At 42.6% G+C, this 17,449-nt stretch overlaps 2 protein-coding genes across 3 annotated transcripts; one reads left to right on the top strand and one right to left on the bottom strand.

Annotated features, from left to right (window-relative positions):
* Positions 1-171: 171 nt before the first annotated feature.
* cops3 (COP9 signalosome subunit 3) lies at positions 172-9,028 on the bottom strand. Its single transcript, XM_040176330.2, has 12 exons — positions 8,775-9,028; positions 7,685-7,814; positions 7,095-7,207; positions 6,579-6,628; positions 5,689-5,781; positions 5,254-5,433; positions 4,939-5,079; positions 3,806-3,979; positions 3,032-3,118; positions 2,648-2,761; positions 2,455-2,535; positions 172-995 (listed from the first exon to the last, which is right to left on the bottom strand). Exons 1-12 carry the CDS (start codon positions 8,827-8,829, stop codon positions 942-944), a joined length of 1,272 nt encoding a protein of 423 aa, XP_040032264.1. The 5' UTR covers positions 8,830-9,028; the 3' UTR covers positions 172-941.
* A 3,729-nt stretch (positions 9,029-12,757) lies between these two features.
* On the top strand, positions 12,758-16,969 carry nt5m (5',3'-nucleotidase, mitochondrial). Of its 2 annotated transcripts, XM_040176332.2 has the most exons (5): positions 12,758-13,765; positions 14,271-14,371; positions 15,179-15,239; positions 15,363-15,477; positions 16,188-16,969. In XM_040176332.2, exons 1-5 carry the CDS (start codon positions 13,481-13,483, stop codon positions 16,325-16,327), a joined length of 702 nt encoding a protein of 233 aa, XP_040032266.2. In that variant the 5' UTR covers positions 12,758-13,480; the 3' UTR covers positions 16,328-16,969. The 2 variants fall into 2 exon arrangements, with proteins under 2 accessions (XP_040032266.2, XP_077958873.1); XM_078102747.1 differs by having other exon boundaries at positions 12,858-13,765; positions 15,179-15,477.
* The last annotated feature ends 480 nt before the right edge of the window (positions 16,970-17,449 follow it).

Raw genomic sequence — 17,449 nt, 5'->3', positions numbered from 1 at the left:
CGTCTGCGAGAGGATGATCATTGGCTGAAACGTAAAACCAGCTTCATGGCATCAGTCAGATACGTTAAAGGGTTGTGATGAGAAAATAAGACTAGTAGGAAATTCCAATTCACCTTGTCCGTCGAACCAAAGGAATGAGGATATTTTCACAAAAGGCATGAAACACAGAGCTATATTCTTAAACAATTTATTATTAACAGATCCACAATCGCAAAGCTCAGGCTCCCAAATTACATGACAGTTTGGTTTCATCTGTTGACTTCACCTCTTGTAATAACAAGCTGTCAAAACGGTTTTCTATACAGTGCGTTAGCGACCTCTAGTGGATCCAACCTAAAAAAAAAAGAAGAAAAACAAAAAACAAAAAAACAGTGCACCAGATTGTAAACCACTCCTCCACTGTGCCAAGTTTGGTCAAGGGCGTGTCCATGTGTAGAGAGTTGCTGTTGATGATATCAACATTCTAACCAAAAGGTGTGAGAGGGGACACGATAAAATCCATCTTTACAATTGGAAAATATGTCAGATTTATTCTTCTCCAGCCATAGATGTAATTCCGTCTTGTTACAGCCATCATGCAGCAGAACCAAATCAAACAGTGTGAATATTCACACACATGTTTGGAACAAAGGAGTCCAGTTTTTATTTGTGTGGTTTCTGTTAATGCAGCAGTGGCGCTCCAACCTGAACATTGATAAATAAAACACTGTCAAAATTGTATTTTTTTTTTTTACTTTTCTGTAAGGACCTTTTGTTATCCTCAAGACACTGTGTAGAAAGAAGAACCAAATTTATCATCATTCAACACAATTAGATTTTCCTTGACCAAAGTCCTTATGCAATAGAATGTTTGTTTGTTTTTCCTGTTTAAAAAAAAATCCAACTCATCCTGGGAAGAACGTGTTGGGTGGCTGCAGCGTTCTCTCCCTGTCCAAGGCCCCTCAGGAATAACTTGACGTTTTGCTACCGACATCGTCCTCCTGCGATCCCATACTCTGAAAAACACAAAGTGTCACACATTTAGAACGCCAGGCCGGACAAACAACTCAGAGCATTGGCTCCAGGAATATGTCCTAAAACCACAGCTGACAGTTAAAATCTTGAATAGTTGTAATCTCTTCTGTCTTTTTTTTCAGCAGTTTAATTTGACTGGGAAACCCTTAATTGATTCTGTTCTATATTTTCTAACTAACACAGCCAGGGAGTTTTAACCATCAACATTAAGTGACAACGCTTTGTTTGTATTATTGTCTTATTGATTGAATTTAACCACATGAAAAGCCTCTTGAAGGTACGTACTTGGAGAGACAGCCAAGATACCACAAAACATCAAAAATACATGTTTGTAACAAAAAAATAATAATAATATATTCAGGGTTCATACACATGTTGACCAATGGAATTCCATGACTTCAATTCAATTTCAATTTCCATGACCAAAGATTTCGTGAAATCTTGGTGTATACATGAAAAAGTGAACTAACAATGAGAATTCCAAGCTATACACAGTGTTTCCCCTACGATTCAATTAGGCCCCAAGAAAGTCTGTTTTTGTTGTTTACAATGTTCCACTGTGGATGAGCATCGTTTGAGCTTTTCCTGATACCAGTGCTAAAACATTGTGCAGGAACTAAAGATTTGTGACATATATTGAAAGCATTCATGTTGTATCGACGCTCCTTGTGTGTCTGGATGTATTGACGTCATGATTGCAGCAGGTGCAACACAGAACTGCATGAGGCACGAGAGCATAACGTTTATCTACTGCAGAATTAATGAATTGTATATTAAGTTGACGCTTTGCTGCGGAAAATAAATACAAAACAAAAATAATTAAACGATCTCCTGTCATTTGTGCAAGAATATGAAGTCACGTGTCAGTACGGCTCAATGACAACAACACCAAAGGAATGCCCCCCTCAGAAAATGTTGGTGCTGTGTACGGAGCCGCTAGCCGAAGAGAGAGACGTGCTGCCCGGCGGTAGCAGTCGCCCTCTGATGGGGTTTCTGTAGTAACTTCTCTAGCAGCGGCACACTGACGTCTACTTCCTTTAGCGCGGCTCGTTAATACTGCTCTCCCATGTTTGAAATAATGTTCTGCCTCCACATTGCTTACATTCTGCTCGTCCCGGGTCTTTGTTTGTCCTAACTCATGACATGCACTTTTCCATATGTAGCCAACCACGGTTACATCTACACTTCCCGGCACAGTGGAGGATTCCTGAGCTACGGTCTTTATGGCCACCGAACTATTCAGTTAAGGTGCGTTCACACAACCACGGTGCGAATTATTTGCGCTGCGAGTACGAGAGCGTCCTGCTTGTATTTTGAGTGTCTCTCTATAAAACAATATGAATTATTTCAAACGTATATTTGTTATGTTCATGTGGTTTATTTAAGATAACTAATTTCCATTACTTTTCCTGGTATTCCCTGTATATTTGATTGCCTCACCTTCTGCACAAATTGTGGGTTTACTGTGATTTCTTGATCCATAGACTTTAGTTTCTCATCCAGCTCTATACATTTCAACATCTGAAAGGAGAGAAGAAGACATTGGCTTTGCTGTAAAGGTAGCAGACATATTTCCAGTTTCATACACATCATTGTAACGGACACCACTGTGAACCGAGAGGGACGGACTCACCTCTTGGTCAATTTTGTGGAGCATTGCTGGGTTGTTGTACTTTTCGGGGTTATCGTGGAAGCAGACCATGCCGTCCTTTTGGTTAATGCTAGCGTAGATCTCACCATCTTCAATCTGCACAGAAGCGCGGGAGGAGGGTGATAAGAGAATTGAGAACAGGATTAATAACGAGGGTAAACTGCTGTTTGGTAGAAAGTCGGATACAAAACCTTTAAATCTACTGGCAATTAGATTAATTAGTGCAATTAAATGTATTCTATGAAGTAGATGAAATACAACTAACATTGTGTACAACATCTAGTGAAAAAGAAATACATGTTTAATATATCTTTGTGTATTGGCTGAATGTGCAGAGATGGAGACGACATATTTGGACCGGCTCACCATGTGTAAGACGTATTTCTCTGCTTCCAGCGGGCCTGACAGCTGCACTCGACTCGCCATGTCTTGCAAGGACAGTGTCAGAAAGGTCTGCAGGAGGAAAATAATACAAAATAATAAAACTTCTTCACTACCACATTCTAATGGCACCTTTCTTAGCAAGTTTGCAAAATGCTTTTAAGAAAACTGAGACACTTTACTTGTGACTATGTGTATAGTCTCAGCTACACTTCCTTTCCCCCTGGGACAGTGTCTGGTGGATATTGGTGTTCGGCTGAAGCAACTTTAAAGCAAGCCCTCACTTCACACCTGCTCGGCTTTCTAAAAGCGACTCAACAGCTGACCATCAGGTGTTGCCGTCTCCCTTCACTTCCCCACGTTTTTGGAACGTTTCCTGCCATTTGGATTATTGTCACGTACTTCTGATGACGTGCTACAGAGCCGTAGCGGAGGAGGATTGGGACGTTTCAACATGTCTCACATCAGAGACTAAAAAGGTGTTGCTCTCAGCTGGCCAGATAGAGGGAACTCAACGGCTAGACGCTTCACAGTTTGAGTAAAACAGCTTAACATGGCGATATCCTTTTGCTTTTTTCAACATTGCCGAGGCCGTCCTTGTATGCACCATATTCCTCAGATAAACTGAATTAAAATCGAATCCTTAACCCTAGACAACCATACAGTTCAAGCCATATTAAATAGAGTATAGGAGAGACGTCACTCGTATTCTTTTGCTGTAAATATTTGGCTCAAACACGCACAGAAGCATACACCCACCTTCGTTAGCCTCTGGATGTTCTTCTTGTAGAGTGACGAGAGGCATTGCTTGACCAGGCCCGTGTTGTTGTCTCTCGTGAAGGTCTCGCCGTGTTTGTTGACCACACCGCGCAACTCGGCCGGGTTGTTGGTGGTGTAAATCTGAGCCATCTCGTGGTACGCGTTGCTCAGGGGCTAAAGGGCAAAAAGAGGGGGACGGAAGAGACACAACCAATGACTTTAGACAAGGGATGGACTGCAACGAGTAAGTCCCTGAAGTCCCCTAGTTGGGCTTTTAACGGCTCGTCAATCTTCTGCAGCTATTTATTACAATTGAACACTGAACATTGTTCACACAGCTGGTTAACATTTTGGACTGTGATCATTACAACATAATGAACAGGTTCATTGATAATGGAAATCGGTGAGTGGTGCCTTGTAGACACGAAGCCTTGATAACCAGCACAAGGCTGCGTATGATGGCACAACCTTTTGTGATGCAGTCGGTTTTTCCTTCTTACAAAGCCACATGCATTGCATAGGTTTTACTATTACCTAAAACAGAAAGGCATGCATGTGTCATTTGAAACACTGTGTTATCAACAATGGTTGATTCACTTATGAGCTCATTTTGAGAGCTGCTGAACCCTATAGCATCTTACTGAGCAAAGTACAGGTGCTTCCGTTCCAATCTAATATATTGATGCAGTCTTTAGTCTTTAGGATACGCATTTATTTTGAAATTCACACGGCCAGCGCTCCCTTTTTCCTCCACAGCCTAGTAACTACATTGACATGATCAATTTGCTTTGGAATATTTTAATTTCGTATTGTGATAAGGTGCCTACTCGTATTTGATGTTAATAGGGTGGACAAAATCGTCGAGAGTAGTATTATTTATAATGCAATACAATTCAACGGCACCAGGAAGTACATGGTCCTCAATGACTACACAGTTAATTATCAACATCTTTAAAACAGACTCCTCGAAGTGAGGATTTACTGCACAACTGCTGAATTAGACTGCATTCATTTGAACTAGGTTTACACTTCTTGAGCAACTTCTTTGTTCTAATAACAGTTAAGACGAGCTTCAGTCCATCAGATACGAATGTGGAATGATTTAAATATCTTTGCGTACGACTCGTCCTTACCTTGATGAACCTCCCTACTATTTGTGAGGTGTATTTGGGCAGTGGCTGCACTTTGCCGTGGAGAATGAGTGACACCAGGATGTATTTCTTATAGGCTTCCAACATGATGTGGCTCACTGCCATGGCTGGAGTGGTTATTGCCTGACAAGAGAGACGCACAATCATGTAAATATGTATACATCTATCACAGAAAAAGATAATCTATTGCGCATTCAGGTGCACAAGAAGAACTCATGGTCACATTTGAAGTGTTCTATGTTGAAAACGAATGGCAGCACATTAAGTTAAGTGCGTATTTAAGAAGTGCGAGAGTACCTGCTCATAAAAATACAGTGCTCTTTCAAAGTTTTTCAGGCCCGTGTAGATCATGCCACCATAGTAGTAGTAACATAAAAAGTGCTTTGCGTCGTAAGCCCCGTTCTCCTTGCAGATGTCCATCATGTCCAGTTCCAAGAAGGGCAGGGCGGGTTTGAAGCACTTTGCTAACAAGCACAGCTGCAAGGAGACAGGAAGACAATAGTGAAGACAACATGGAGGGTTACACTGGAAAGAACCAGCGCTGCGACTAAAGCTGTTTTATTACAATTCATTATGTAATGGGACCCTTTAAAAAGGCATTTTAAAGCAAGTACGAGATAAAAACCATTGGAAAGGACTGGCGTGACTTTGACGCCACCTGAAATAGATGCATCAAGCGGAGTAGCTAGTGTCGGGGTGCATGTTCAGGTGGTTGATGCTGTGGGAACTCACCTGACACAGGTCTGCATGAACTGAGGTAAGTTGGTTTGTGTTCATCTGCATTTTGTCTATTGCCTGTTTTAGGACGACAACGCCCCTCAATGGCTGTCAGAGAAGGAAGAAAATAAGCTTTGTTACTTTTTCATGGGTACTTCCTGAGGCGGTTTGGGACTGTGAACGCACTTTAAAGTACACTGAAATATTTAGATCAAGGCAGAAGAGATGAAAACATTCTGCATCCTACATGCGGAGACTCAGCAGGCGTGCAAGCGACATTTGGAACTCTTGGTGGCTGAGTCTGAAACATTACTAAACACACCAGGGACCACCACGAACACAGATTCAGGTGGAGGGGGGGGAGGTAGATGTGTATTCCTGTCGTCGCGATTAGACAACCAAGACAAGGGTGACATGATTCTACTGCTGAAGTGCAGTGGGGCTGAGGCAGCATTGGGAGTGTCTGAAGATGTGCAACCATTGTTGAGGAAGTCCTTTAAGTCACGTCAGCACACAGTACATTCTGTAAGGGAAGTAGGGCTTAAGTGCGAACATTAAAGAGAAAGATCAACTATTAAAGAGACAGTCATCCTTTTCCTTTTGGAGCTGGTAGTGTGTCTACGACATGAAAACAGCACTTTGTCATACACACTGTGTTCAACGATGCACATTTTCTTTGATAGAACAAATAGACAGAGCTACTAAACATATGCACTGCATTTGTTTTTGGTATTCTCCGATGATATCTAAAATACTCAGAGTTCATTAGCAACCGCAGCACTGCAGCTCGTCAACAATCAAAACAACAACAGTGAGCACTGATTCATTTTTGGTGGAGACAGTCTTGAGTTAAGACTCAAGAACACTATTTGGGTACCCCCCAAAGTCAGAATCAACAGTCTTACCTGTTTCCGCTCCACAAGGGCGTTTGTCAGCTGGTGGCAGAGACCAGCAACTGTGAGGGGAAACAGACGGGAGGGAAGGCCTCTAGTTATTGATTCCTTCTTTAGGTGGTTAGTTAAGGCTAAAGCACCGCTCGCCCAGATGTGTCCAAGATGCATCTACACCCCATTACAATATATGCATCACAAACATGATCCTGGAAAAAAAAAAAAACATTCATTCACACATTTTTCTCAAATAAAAAAAAATAAAAAGTGTGCCGTAGCTTTTTTATAGCACTGCATCTGATAGGAAGACACAAATACACCTGACCATTACAATCTACAGTCCAGATCACATCATGTCCTTCATCTACTAAAAATCTTGACGAAGCCCATATCTGATTACCAACTGAGTAAAGTATGTGTATGAGTAGGCGTAACCGAGCACGTTTGCAGAATAACAACAATCACCGGTACCGATACAAAACATGCCTCCTAAACGTCTAGCGGTGAGAGGTTTGGTGAGCCTGGACTTACAAGTGTCTGTTGCATATCTAATGTGCTCCCCATTGCAAGTACTGATGAAGAGCTGGACTTGGGAGAAGAGCGTCTCAAAGTCAGGGATGTTTGGCATGGAGAACTTCACAAATCTGTAAGGACAGAGAAGGAGGTGAGCAAAAACCTTTCAGAGAACCATGGATACCTTGATCCAGGTTTGATGTTTGTGAATGTTTGTGTAATCTAATAAGAAAAAAAATTACAGCCTTCATTTGAGATACAAACACTTCATGTAATTTTAACCAACTTGTCAATTACGTTTTTGACCTAAACACAGGCACCACTATCTCCTCGGTAATTATCTTTCTCTGAGGCTTAACCTCCTCTATCCTCACAAAAATAAAATATCATATTGACAGAATCCCTTGTCCAAAATCAGCAATATATTGATCAGAAACGAGCAGCGTCTTGAAGGCGGGACAGTAGAGAAATCCGTGATTGGACAGTACTGACCTCAAAGGTCAAACAAGGACAAAAAAACAGAACTTCACTAGACGCTAAGGGAGAGTTCTTGAATGGTGATAGAAGCAGTACTCCTGGAACGAGGGAGGACGCAGCAGGCTACTTACAGCACAGCCAGCACGCCGAGGGAGTGCTCCTGGATGTCCAGGGCCCCCAGCACTGTGTCCAGGTGGGACAGGTTTTTGGCCAGCAGCTCCCCACTCTTGTTGATCAACTCGCACAGCTGAGTCATCTGGCCTGCGGGTGAAGGGTCGGGAGAATAGAAAGGAATTAGAAATCACTTTTGACGCTCTTCCATGCCCTTGTGATCTTTAGAAGGACGCATATCTCATATCTACAACGGTGTACTTTGCCATGCCAGATGCAGATCCAATTTTAAATATGATTATTTTTAGGCAGGCCTGCTGTGTCTGTAATTAGGTTGTTATACAGCAAATGAATGTCATTAACTTGAAAGGTCAAATGTTCTATCACATGTAGCGGAACAAAAGAGCAATCTATTAAAAAAGATGTAACTGTACTGAGAATTATTGTTATTATTGCCCCTTGTAAATGACGAAGTTAACTTAAAATCCGCAGAGGAGAAGACAGCAATACATCTCGCAGGTATGCTACGGCATTTTCGACATTGTTTTAGTTGGCGAATGAATGATAAAACGGCACATTTCTAGTGTACAAATATCAAGGGGCTATTCCTCAGAAACGTAAAAACCTAATTGACATGATATAAGCTACAATCATCATTCCGTGGCGTAGTATTTCAATATAAATAGGCCGGTCAAGTGTCCTGTCAAGGCCTCGCAAGAAGTAATTTAAGTGAGATTGACTGATGTATAAACCAATGATTTTCGCCAAATCCGTTAACCAGCCAATCATGTTGGGCTAGGGCGGGACTACCGGCAGGCAGTCCTGGTAAATTATTTTCTAGATCAAAAACAAAAAGTATGATTTCTACATTTTGTTGGATTAACCGCCAGGTTCGCGGTTATCGTAGAGATCCCTGTGTAATAACGCATCTTTTTGTGGTACTTTACAGAACTCTCGCTGCCAGAGAAAGTCATTTTTGCGGCGTGTTTACATGATAAAGCAAAAAAAGGGCTCTGACCAGTTTGCAGCCTAGCTATCGGCAAGGCATTGGATAGCATATGCTGGCTAACTAGCTAACACTTCCTACATGAATGAGTTTAGCAACCCTACCTTGAGCGGAGAGCTGCCGCACATTGTTCACAAACTGCTCCAAGGCTGAAGCCATTATTTCTTGGGTCCAAAGTGGAGGTAATATGCACTGTTTTTCATTCAAACGTCAGAAACAACCCCGTCCGGACTGAGACAGGGGGCCACACAGCCGCCACTGAAGTAAAGCTATCGCGAGATCATAATAACTGAACAGACTGCAACGAGATTTACGGACCGACCATTGGATTCTTAAAGGGACAGACACACGATTGGAGCAAAATATTGGTGTTGAATACCATGTTCTATATTAATATAATTGTTGGAATGCATTAGATGCATTCCAAGTATTGTTCTTCGAATCTTTATTTCTTCAACTTCTTCTATTTCTTCCGCGCCCCCTTTCAACTCCTTCACATTTTCAGCTATTAAAATCCTTCAAATATTAAAATGTTCAGCTCCTTTCTGGCTTGAGGGCTATGACTTTTCAGCTTTCTACCTCTTATGCTTGAATTTATATAAATCAATAATCATTAATATTTTAACATGGTTTTCAAATGGAGTTTGCTTTCAAATCCTCCTAAACTTCTTCAACTTTCAGATTTTTCAGCTTTGCAAATCTTTCAGCTACAGACACCATTTCAACTCTCAAATGTTCACACAAGTCTCAACTATTTTATGAAAAAACTGCTTCTTGATATCTATTGTACTTTTTTCATAATCACTGATTAAGTTTCACTAGTTTTTCGCTCCGTTTCTGACTTTTACATGAGTGTGTATTGCGTCTGCTAGAGGCGGGGCCTCGCAGGCTAGAGTGTGGGGCATCGCAGAAATCTGGTTTAAAAAGTATGGAACTTCTGTCCTTGCAGCCAAAGTATACACTCTAGAGGCTTCATTTCTTCAGATTAATGAGGGTATGGTTGTGCTGATTGGATTAATGTGTTCATGGAATCCCAGAGTTCTTTAGTTTTGGCGCAAGGTGTGTTTGAGTGACACAACCTCTGCCAAAAGCCCCATAGGCTCCAATACAAATCTGCCGACATATTTCTCACAAAAATCCACAAGGTACACGTTCTGTCAACGGCCATAGGAGCCGTATTTATTACCGGACAGACATAAAACGCACATCCACGCGTTCGGTAGAGTCTTGGGTCTCATACAAACGCCGTATTTTTTAGATAGCTGTTATAGTTTTGCGCTGGTTCTCATTTGTTTGAGGTGTGGATTCTGTGTAACTCGCTGTCCTGTGTCTGCCCCTTTGCAGCCGCACAGGTGCGGCGTTGTCGTGGTTACGAGCACTCACATGCTGCAGGATCTGTCTGTGGCTCACAGCTGCTCCTTGTGACCTGATTAGTGGAGTCACATGACGCAGCTATGCTTTCTGTCAACAGACCAATATGATAAAGACACTAGCCCCCCTCCCCCCTCCACCCTGACCTCTACTTACTGTTAATCACTCTCAGTCAGTCAGTCAGTCTAATTCTCCTCCCCTCTCCCTCTCTTCCTCACCACCATTCCCTTCCTCACCCTCTCACCCTCCCTCCCTCTATCTACACCCCCCCACCCCACCCAATGCAATAGGTGCGCCGTTGCCGTGGTTACTCGTAAACACGCTGCAGTATCTCTGTGTGTGACTCACAGCTGCTTCTATGACGTGATTAGTGGAGTCACATGACGCAGCTATGCTTTCTGTCAACAGACCAATATGATAAAGACACTCGCCCCCCCTCCCCCCTCCCCCCTCCACCCTGACCTCTTCTCACTGTTAATCACTCAGTCAGTCAGTATGTCTATTTCTCCTCCTCTCCCTCTATCTCTTCCTCACCACCCCTCCCTTCCTCACCCTCTCACCCTCCCTCCCTCTATCTACACCCCCCCAACCCACCCAATCCAATAATTTCAAAATAAAAGCCACATGGAGGGAATTTTTACTGTAATGTTTGTGATGAGGCCTATTAATTAAAAACTTCTTAGTTTGAATAACAAACATTCTGTCTCCCACTACGAATATTACTCGTACTTCTAGTACTACAACTGATACTTCTACTACCATACTACTAGTATTTCTACTGCTATTAATACTACAACTACTACTAATGTTATTACAAATACGACTATGGCTAATAGTATTACAGCTGTTTCTACTGCTATTGATACTAAACCTACTATTACTGCTAGTACTACTAATACCACAATTATAACTAATACTACTACTAATATTACTACAAACAATTTTAAACAAATTTAAGCTCCTGCAACTTCTGTTTTTAGAAAATCTATTGAAATTCAGCTTCCCCACTTCCTGTATTTTCAGCAGTTCTTTAAAATAATTTCAGCTATTCTTATGCCTCTATCAACAGCAATTTTTTAATATTCATTTCTGTATTTTTTTGCAATATTTCAAATTTATTTCAGCTGTTTTCATTTCTGCTTTTTCAGCAAATCTATTGAAATTCCTTTCAGCTTCTCCCATTTCTGTATTTTCAGCAATTTCAAATTCATTTCAGCTTTTCAAATATCTGTCATTTCAGCAAATGTATTCAAATTCCCTTCAACTTTCTGTATTTTCAGCTATTTTCAAATATTCAGTGCAGCTTTCAGCTTTTTGCATTCCAACGCATTTTCAGCAGGAAATGCCTTTTCTAGTATTTCTTTATATTTCGATAGAAGATAATGAGTCAAAAAAGAATGTAAAGACGGGATCTTCTTTTGTGTTGTATTTCAACTCTTAGCTTTGTTAAATGCTGCACTTCATCTTCCACACTGCCAATTTTGAAATTAAAATATTATGTTTTCCTGCTGTGCTGGTCTTCACTTTTTGGCATTAACACTTATTCAGCAAAGCCATTGGAAATTTCAATATTTTCAGAAATTGAACTTAATTTCATCTTTGAGCTTGCTGGTAAATTGTCATTTTTATATCATGAGCATTTTTTTTTAAATTCATTTCAGTTTTTCGGCTTGTTGGTACATTTTCGGATTTCTGTATTTTCAGCCGTTTTTGAAATTCATTTTAGCTATTTTTTGCAAGATTTCACATTTATTTCAGCTGTTTTCATTTCTGCTTTTTCAGCAAATCTATTGAAATTCCTTTCAGCTTCTCCCATTTCTGTATTTTCAGCAATTTCAAATTGATTTCAGCTTTTCTAATATCTGTAATTTCAGATGTATTCAAATTCCCTTCAACTTTCTGTATTTTCAGCTATTTTCAAATATTCAGTGCAGCTTTCAGCTTTTTGCATTCCAACGCATTTTCAGCAGGAAATGCCTTTTCTAGTTTTATTTTAAGGACTTTTTAACCCATAGTTCTTGTCACAGGTAGACTTCAACGTGCTGCAGTTGTCTAGTTCTGAATACAGTTCCTCCTTGAAGGAAAAGGAAAATACAGGAACTGACGTATAATTTACCGTGTTTTAGCAAAGATGTTATAAGCTGTAAGAGCTCCTGCCTAACAGACTTTTAAGCATCATCTAATAGAACTGGATATCCAAGCTTCGTGTACTTGAAAAATACAACTATTGCAAGTAATTTTGTGATTGTCTAAATTTCAGTTTGAGTATTCATCCACGCATCCGTCTCCAAATTGTTGATATTGTTCCGTGCTCATACCCAAGAGCTTGTTTAGAGCATTAAGACACAATAGAGAATAACAATTTTAAAAGTTCTTAATTATTATCTGACTGTCGTTACAATTCAGAAGAGATGTTCTGACAGGTAATGTAAATGTAGTAGATAATACCAGCACCCTTATTCATTGGTGGCCCTCACGCCTTAACTATTTATTAAGCCTTTCAATATGGCTGCGTATTAGGTTCATCACCTTTTATAAACCTAATATGAATTTGATTATTTTTGAAGATACTTGTTGCAGGCTTAGTAGATATGGTATTGTTGGTTTTGCTGTACCACTATATCTACCATTAGCAAATCTTCCATTAAAAAAAATCACACCAAGTGTGATTCTGTGGCAAATGAAATGTCTGGAACATCTCTCTGATGGTGAGCAAACAAAAGAAAGAAAAAACAGCTCAAATGTATACAATTGTACATATCGTGGACAGCTTTCTTTTTGGTCACATACAGGCATAAATATCCTACAACTATAATAATAACAATAACGGTTTTGGGAGGACGTTTTCTTTCTTTATTAATTCTAAATTAGCAATCTGCACTGCAAATTGTGCCAAAAGTGGTTTTCATACAAAATAACGGAGTGAGCCATCCATCTCTTACAAAGATCTTTGCTGGTAGTACAGTTCGTCCTCGCCGCTCGGCCTCTCTCGGTGGCGCAGTACTAATCGTGTACTAACGTTTCCCGTGTTTCGCTCAGGTAGCTCCAGCAGCCGGGCGCCACCGGGGCCGTGGTGGGATTGAGCGCGGTGTTGATTTCGCCCGGGCAGTAAATACACACTGACAAAACAGCTCACATTACACTGTCCAAAGGCACGTCACCGCTGACTGTCTGCTGCTGTGCGGCTAACGCTAGCTAGCGGCTGTTAGCATCAACGGCTGACTGAATGAATAAAGTTAAGCCGACAAGTTAGCGAAACATTTCCCGAAACGACGCAAATAACCACACACGGCGAATGCAAAGTGTGTGAAAAAACACCCGCCGCGGTATTCGGACAGCTTCCGAGCTTTCCCATGCGGACTCTGGCCACCGCGTTTATCGTCGTTGGGAGAGGGCTTAGCGGCGAGGACAGCGGCGACCGCTCACTCGAGAGGCGGCCATGATTTCCCTGTTCGCCGCTTCACGCCTGCTCGGAAGAGGGAAAACTCGTGATCCTTTTAAGAGGATTTGCGTAAACATGTCGTCGTCGTCCTCCTCTTCCTCCTCTCGCTCGGGTAAGAGACTGCGGGTTCTGGTGGACATGGACGGGGTGCTGGCGGACTTCGAGGGGGGGTTCTTGAAGAAGTACCGGGCCCGGTACCCGGACGACCCCCACATCCCCCTGGAGGACAGGAGAGGGTTCTGGGTGTCCACGCAGTACGGCCAGCTGAGGAGCGACCTGTGTGTAAGTGACGTGTTGTACGCGTGTCTCATATTGTGCTCTTATGGATAATGGGTCCCCCACATGTGGGCCAGACCCCCCCCCCCCCCCCCCCCCGGCTGGCTCCCCAGGGTTCCCTGTCAGATAGTTAGTTAATTAATAAACGACATGTACACACTGTGAATGATTGACAGCGGCTCTCACTCTGTTGAGGTTGCAGTTGAAGGTTGATATTGATAACCAACATATGCACCAATTCAGTGCACCTGCACAGTGTATTCCAACCACTTTTGTATATAGTTCATGAATTTTAGTCAATATCTGAGGGGACGTATTTCTGACTGGTGACATATCCTTCAGATAAAATAGCAGTGTCATCGTAAACCGTGGTCTGCGTACAAGGTCCGTGTTGAACTCGAACACACGCGAAGAAATGCCACACAAATGTCTTTCCCAGTTACTGCGGTGTCATACATGCATACACCTCATCAATAAGCTACACACTGCTTTTCTTCTTCTGTTACTCCAGGAGAAGGCCATCAGCATCTGGCAGTCCAAGGACTTCTTCATAGAGCTGGAGCCGCTGCCAGGAGGGGTGGAGGCGCTCAAGGAGATGGCCAAGATGGACGAGTAGGTTGTGGAGATGCACGTTCCCTCACGTGACGTGGCCACAGGTCTGGTGGCTGCTTGACGTAACGGTAACGTGCAACGTTGTTGTCTCAGCAACTCGACGATGGCAATGACTCACGTGTGCGAGCTCACGGTGGGGGGGCGATCGACGTGAGGAGTTTGTGCCTTAAACTGCATAAATTCACAAGCAGTTTGAGGGGAGGAAAACAGGAGAATAGCAATCTGGGAACAGCTCTGGATTTGAATACGTACGGAGTTTTAACAAGGTAATAAATAATTGCAGAGAAACTAGTGAGTAAGAAACACGGCTTTACGATCTTGACTTTGGAACAAATATGAGACTCTTCATTAGAGTATTTCACCTCCTGGCATTTAACATTCGCAGTCGACCATATTGCGGTGCCACTTGAACCTCATCTCTGATTTGGACAAACATTGTCTCCTTTTCATCTTGACCCACGACTTCTTGGATTCACTTGAGTCGGCGTGGGGGGAAACTCCGCGTAGCATTCTCAGAAGCACTCAACACAATGGAAGAACCTCCCAAATTAGCCCTCATAGTTATGAAACTGTGTGTTTACATTTCCTCCCCTGGTGGAAATGAATGGCTCTGTTTTACCGCCCGTGTCTGAGTGAGTGCGTTTTCTTATCAGTGAAATCTGATCTCTTGTTCTTCACCCCTCTTGTTTTCCTTCCAGCGAGGTGTCCCACCGACTGTCTCCAAACTAGCTATTGCCTCCATCTGTCATCATTTAGATGATATAATTATCGGAAAAATGTACCTATGTTGTCCCTTTCTCTCTGCAGGACAGATGTCTTTCTTTGCACCAGCCCAATAAAACATTACGAACACTGCCCATATGAGAAGGTAGGCCCTCTGCCAATCCACATGGATTCTGCTCCCTTTGGAAATTACAGCTGTGTCCTTTTTCCAATTAGATCTCATTTGTTGTGTGTGTGTGTGTGTGTGTGTGTGCGTGCGTGTTTGCAGTATGCATGGGTGGAGAAGCATTTGGGTCATGACTTTCTGGAGCAGGTCATCCTGACCAGAGACAAGACGGTGATCACCGGAGACCTCCTCATAGACGACAAGCCTGACATTTTAGGTGAGGACTGTTTGTGTTCGGCCCGTCACAACCCGAAAAACTCCAACACGATCCAAATGAACATACATACGAATTCTGTGTAACAATTATATTACCCCAGATGGTAGTGACGACAATGCAACTCCCATTTCAATAGCTGAACATTTGCTAAGCTTCGGCCCTACAGTACGTACGTACTATGGTACGTAGGCCCCGCTTGGTTACACATGTCTTTTGCGTGGGACTAATGTCCTCCAATTGTGACGCTTTTACCGTCAAGTCCGTCCGCTCTGAGGAATCGGACTCTCGCTTTGAGCTCCCCTTCAGAGCCCTGGTAGAAACCTGGTCCCAAGGCCAGCTGTACAATCATTTCAGTGTATATATTGTACATGTATGTACATACAGAAAGACAATCTGCAACAACAGCAGATTTAAAGTATGAAACTGTGTCGAACATTTAAAAAGGAATAAAGAAAGAAAGAAGGAGAAGAAACCCGAATGCGCGCGGCTTGCATCACCCCGTCCCCGTAGTGTCACGTGGGTGTTGTTATTTTTTTCATGCGTCTTCTTCGGTGCCTCTTTCACACCTTTCGAAGACAGCTGCCGCAGCGCCGTTAGTCAGGATCTGCCGCGGCCGTCTAAAGCGGTGGCGTGTGGACGCCTCACGCACAGGAGCACGCGCGGTTTGCTAGGGATGTGATTGTTTGTGCTTCACGTGTGCCCCCGATCAGGCGTGGAGCCGGAACCGTCGTGGGAGCACATCCTGTTCACCGCCTGCCACAACAGGCACCTCGGCGTCAGCCCCTCCCAGAGGCGGCTCCTGTCATGGGCCGACGACTGGAGGGCCGTCCTGGACAGCAAGAGGCAGTGAGGTGGCCCCCCTGATTCCTGATTGACGAGAGAGGCCGGCCACTTTTCACCCGATCATCACCCCACCGGCGGGGGTCTCGAGGCTCTGAGGAAATAAGCTAACTTGCAGAATTTGTTTCTGAAAAGAAGTTTGGTAAACATATGTGATCAGCCGCATTCACAATAACATACAGGTTGGAAGTTTTACACACTGTAGAAGAAGGAGAAGACGTGCACTTGTTTGACCACAAGGGGGCACTCAGAGACTAAGTGTGAAGTGAGCCGCCACTCACTGAGGAAACTGGGACAACAAAACATTGAATTCCAAACGGGCACGTGGTAAGTCTGAAGGCACATTGGACCTGCATACTCTGTCTTTTGACTGTGGACATTTCTTTTCAAAATCAGACACATTCAGTTGAGTATGCAATACGTAGATATACTGCAAGAAAGTCACCTGGCCTCGCTAGCACTCGCATGTCATGGTATTCGGGGAGAATACAGCGATGCAACATGGGTCACTGAGTAGTCATTTTTGCAATTATACATGTACAACGGTTTCTCTGAGGGCGCAGAGAACCGGTATGGTGCTTTTTTCCCCCAACAATGACCGATGCTGAAAAATAAAACCTCACTCATACATATATGAATGTTGCCAAAACCATCCCTTGTGTTAGTCATTGGAAAATGTGTCCTATATTATATATTTTAAAAGAGTTATGATTTATATTGACACGTCTTATTTTGAAGGCCAGCCAGTCAAACTATCACCAGTTAACCATATTGTGTTCATTTATTTTCAAAATCCTGCAATTTTCCCATTGCAAATACACTAAAATGACTTGTTACCTAAAAATAATGGACAGTACACAACCCTACTGTCTGTTTTAGGACGCTCTTCACCACATGTGTGTTAGCAGTGGTCAATCGGGTTGGTTTACAATTCACTCGGTCCTATTTCTTATTAATATATTTTCTTATACTGCATCAGACGAGTTAATGATCAAACAAAACTTCGACGCAGTACTTTGACCACACAATACAATTATTTCTGCGTTTAGAAATACGTTTGGACTGAAAAGAATAGATAAACTGAAATCACGTCTTACGTCGTTGAGTCACAAAGGTCACCGACCTGCATCCG

Source organism: Gasterosteus aculeatus, chromosome 5, assembly GCF_964276395.1.
Source record: "Gasterosteus aculeatus chromosome 5, fGasAcu3.hap1.1, whole genome shotgun sequence".
Lineage (NCBI taxonomy): Eukaryota > Metazoa > Chordata > Actinopteri > Perciformes > Gasterosteidae > Gasterosteus > Gasterosteus aculeatus.
Note: the sequence above shows the minus strand (reverse complement) of the source record. Positions and strands in the feature narration are given on the sequence as shown.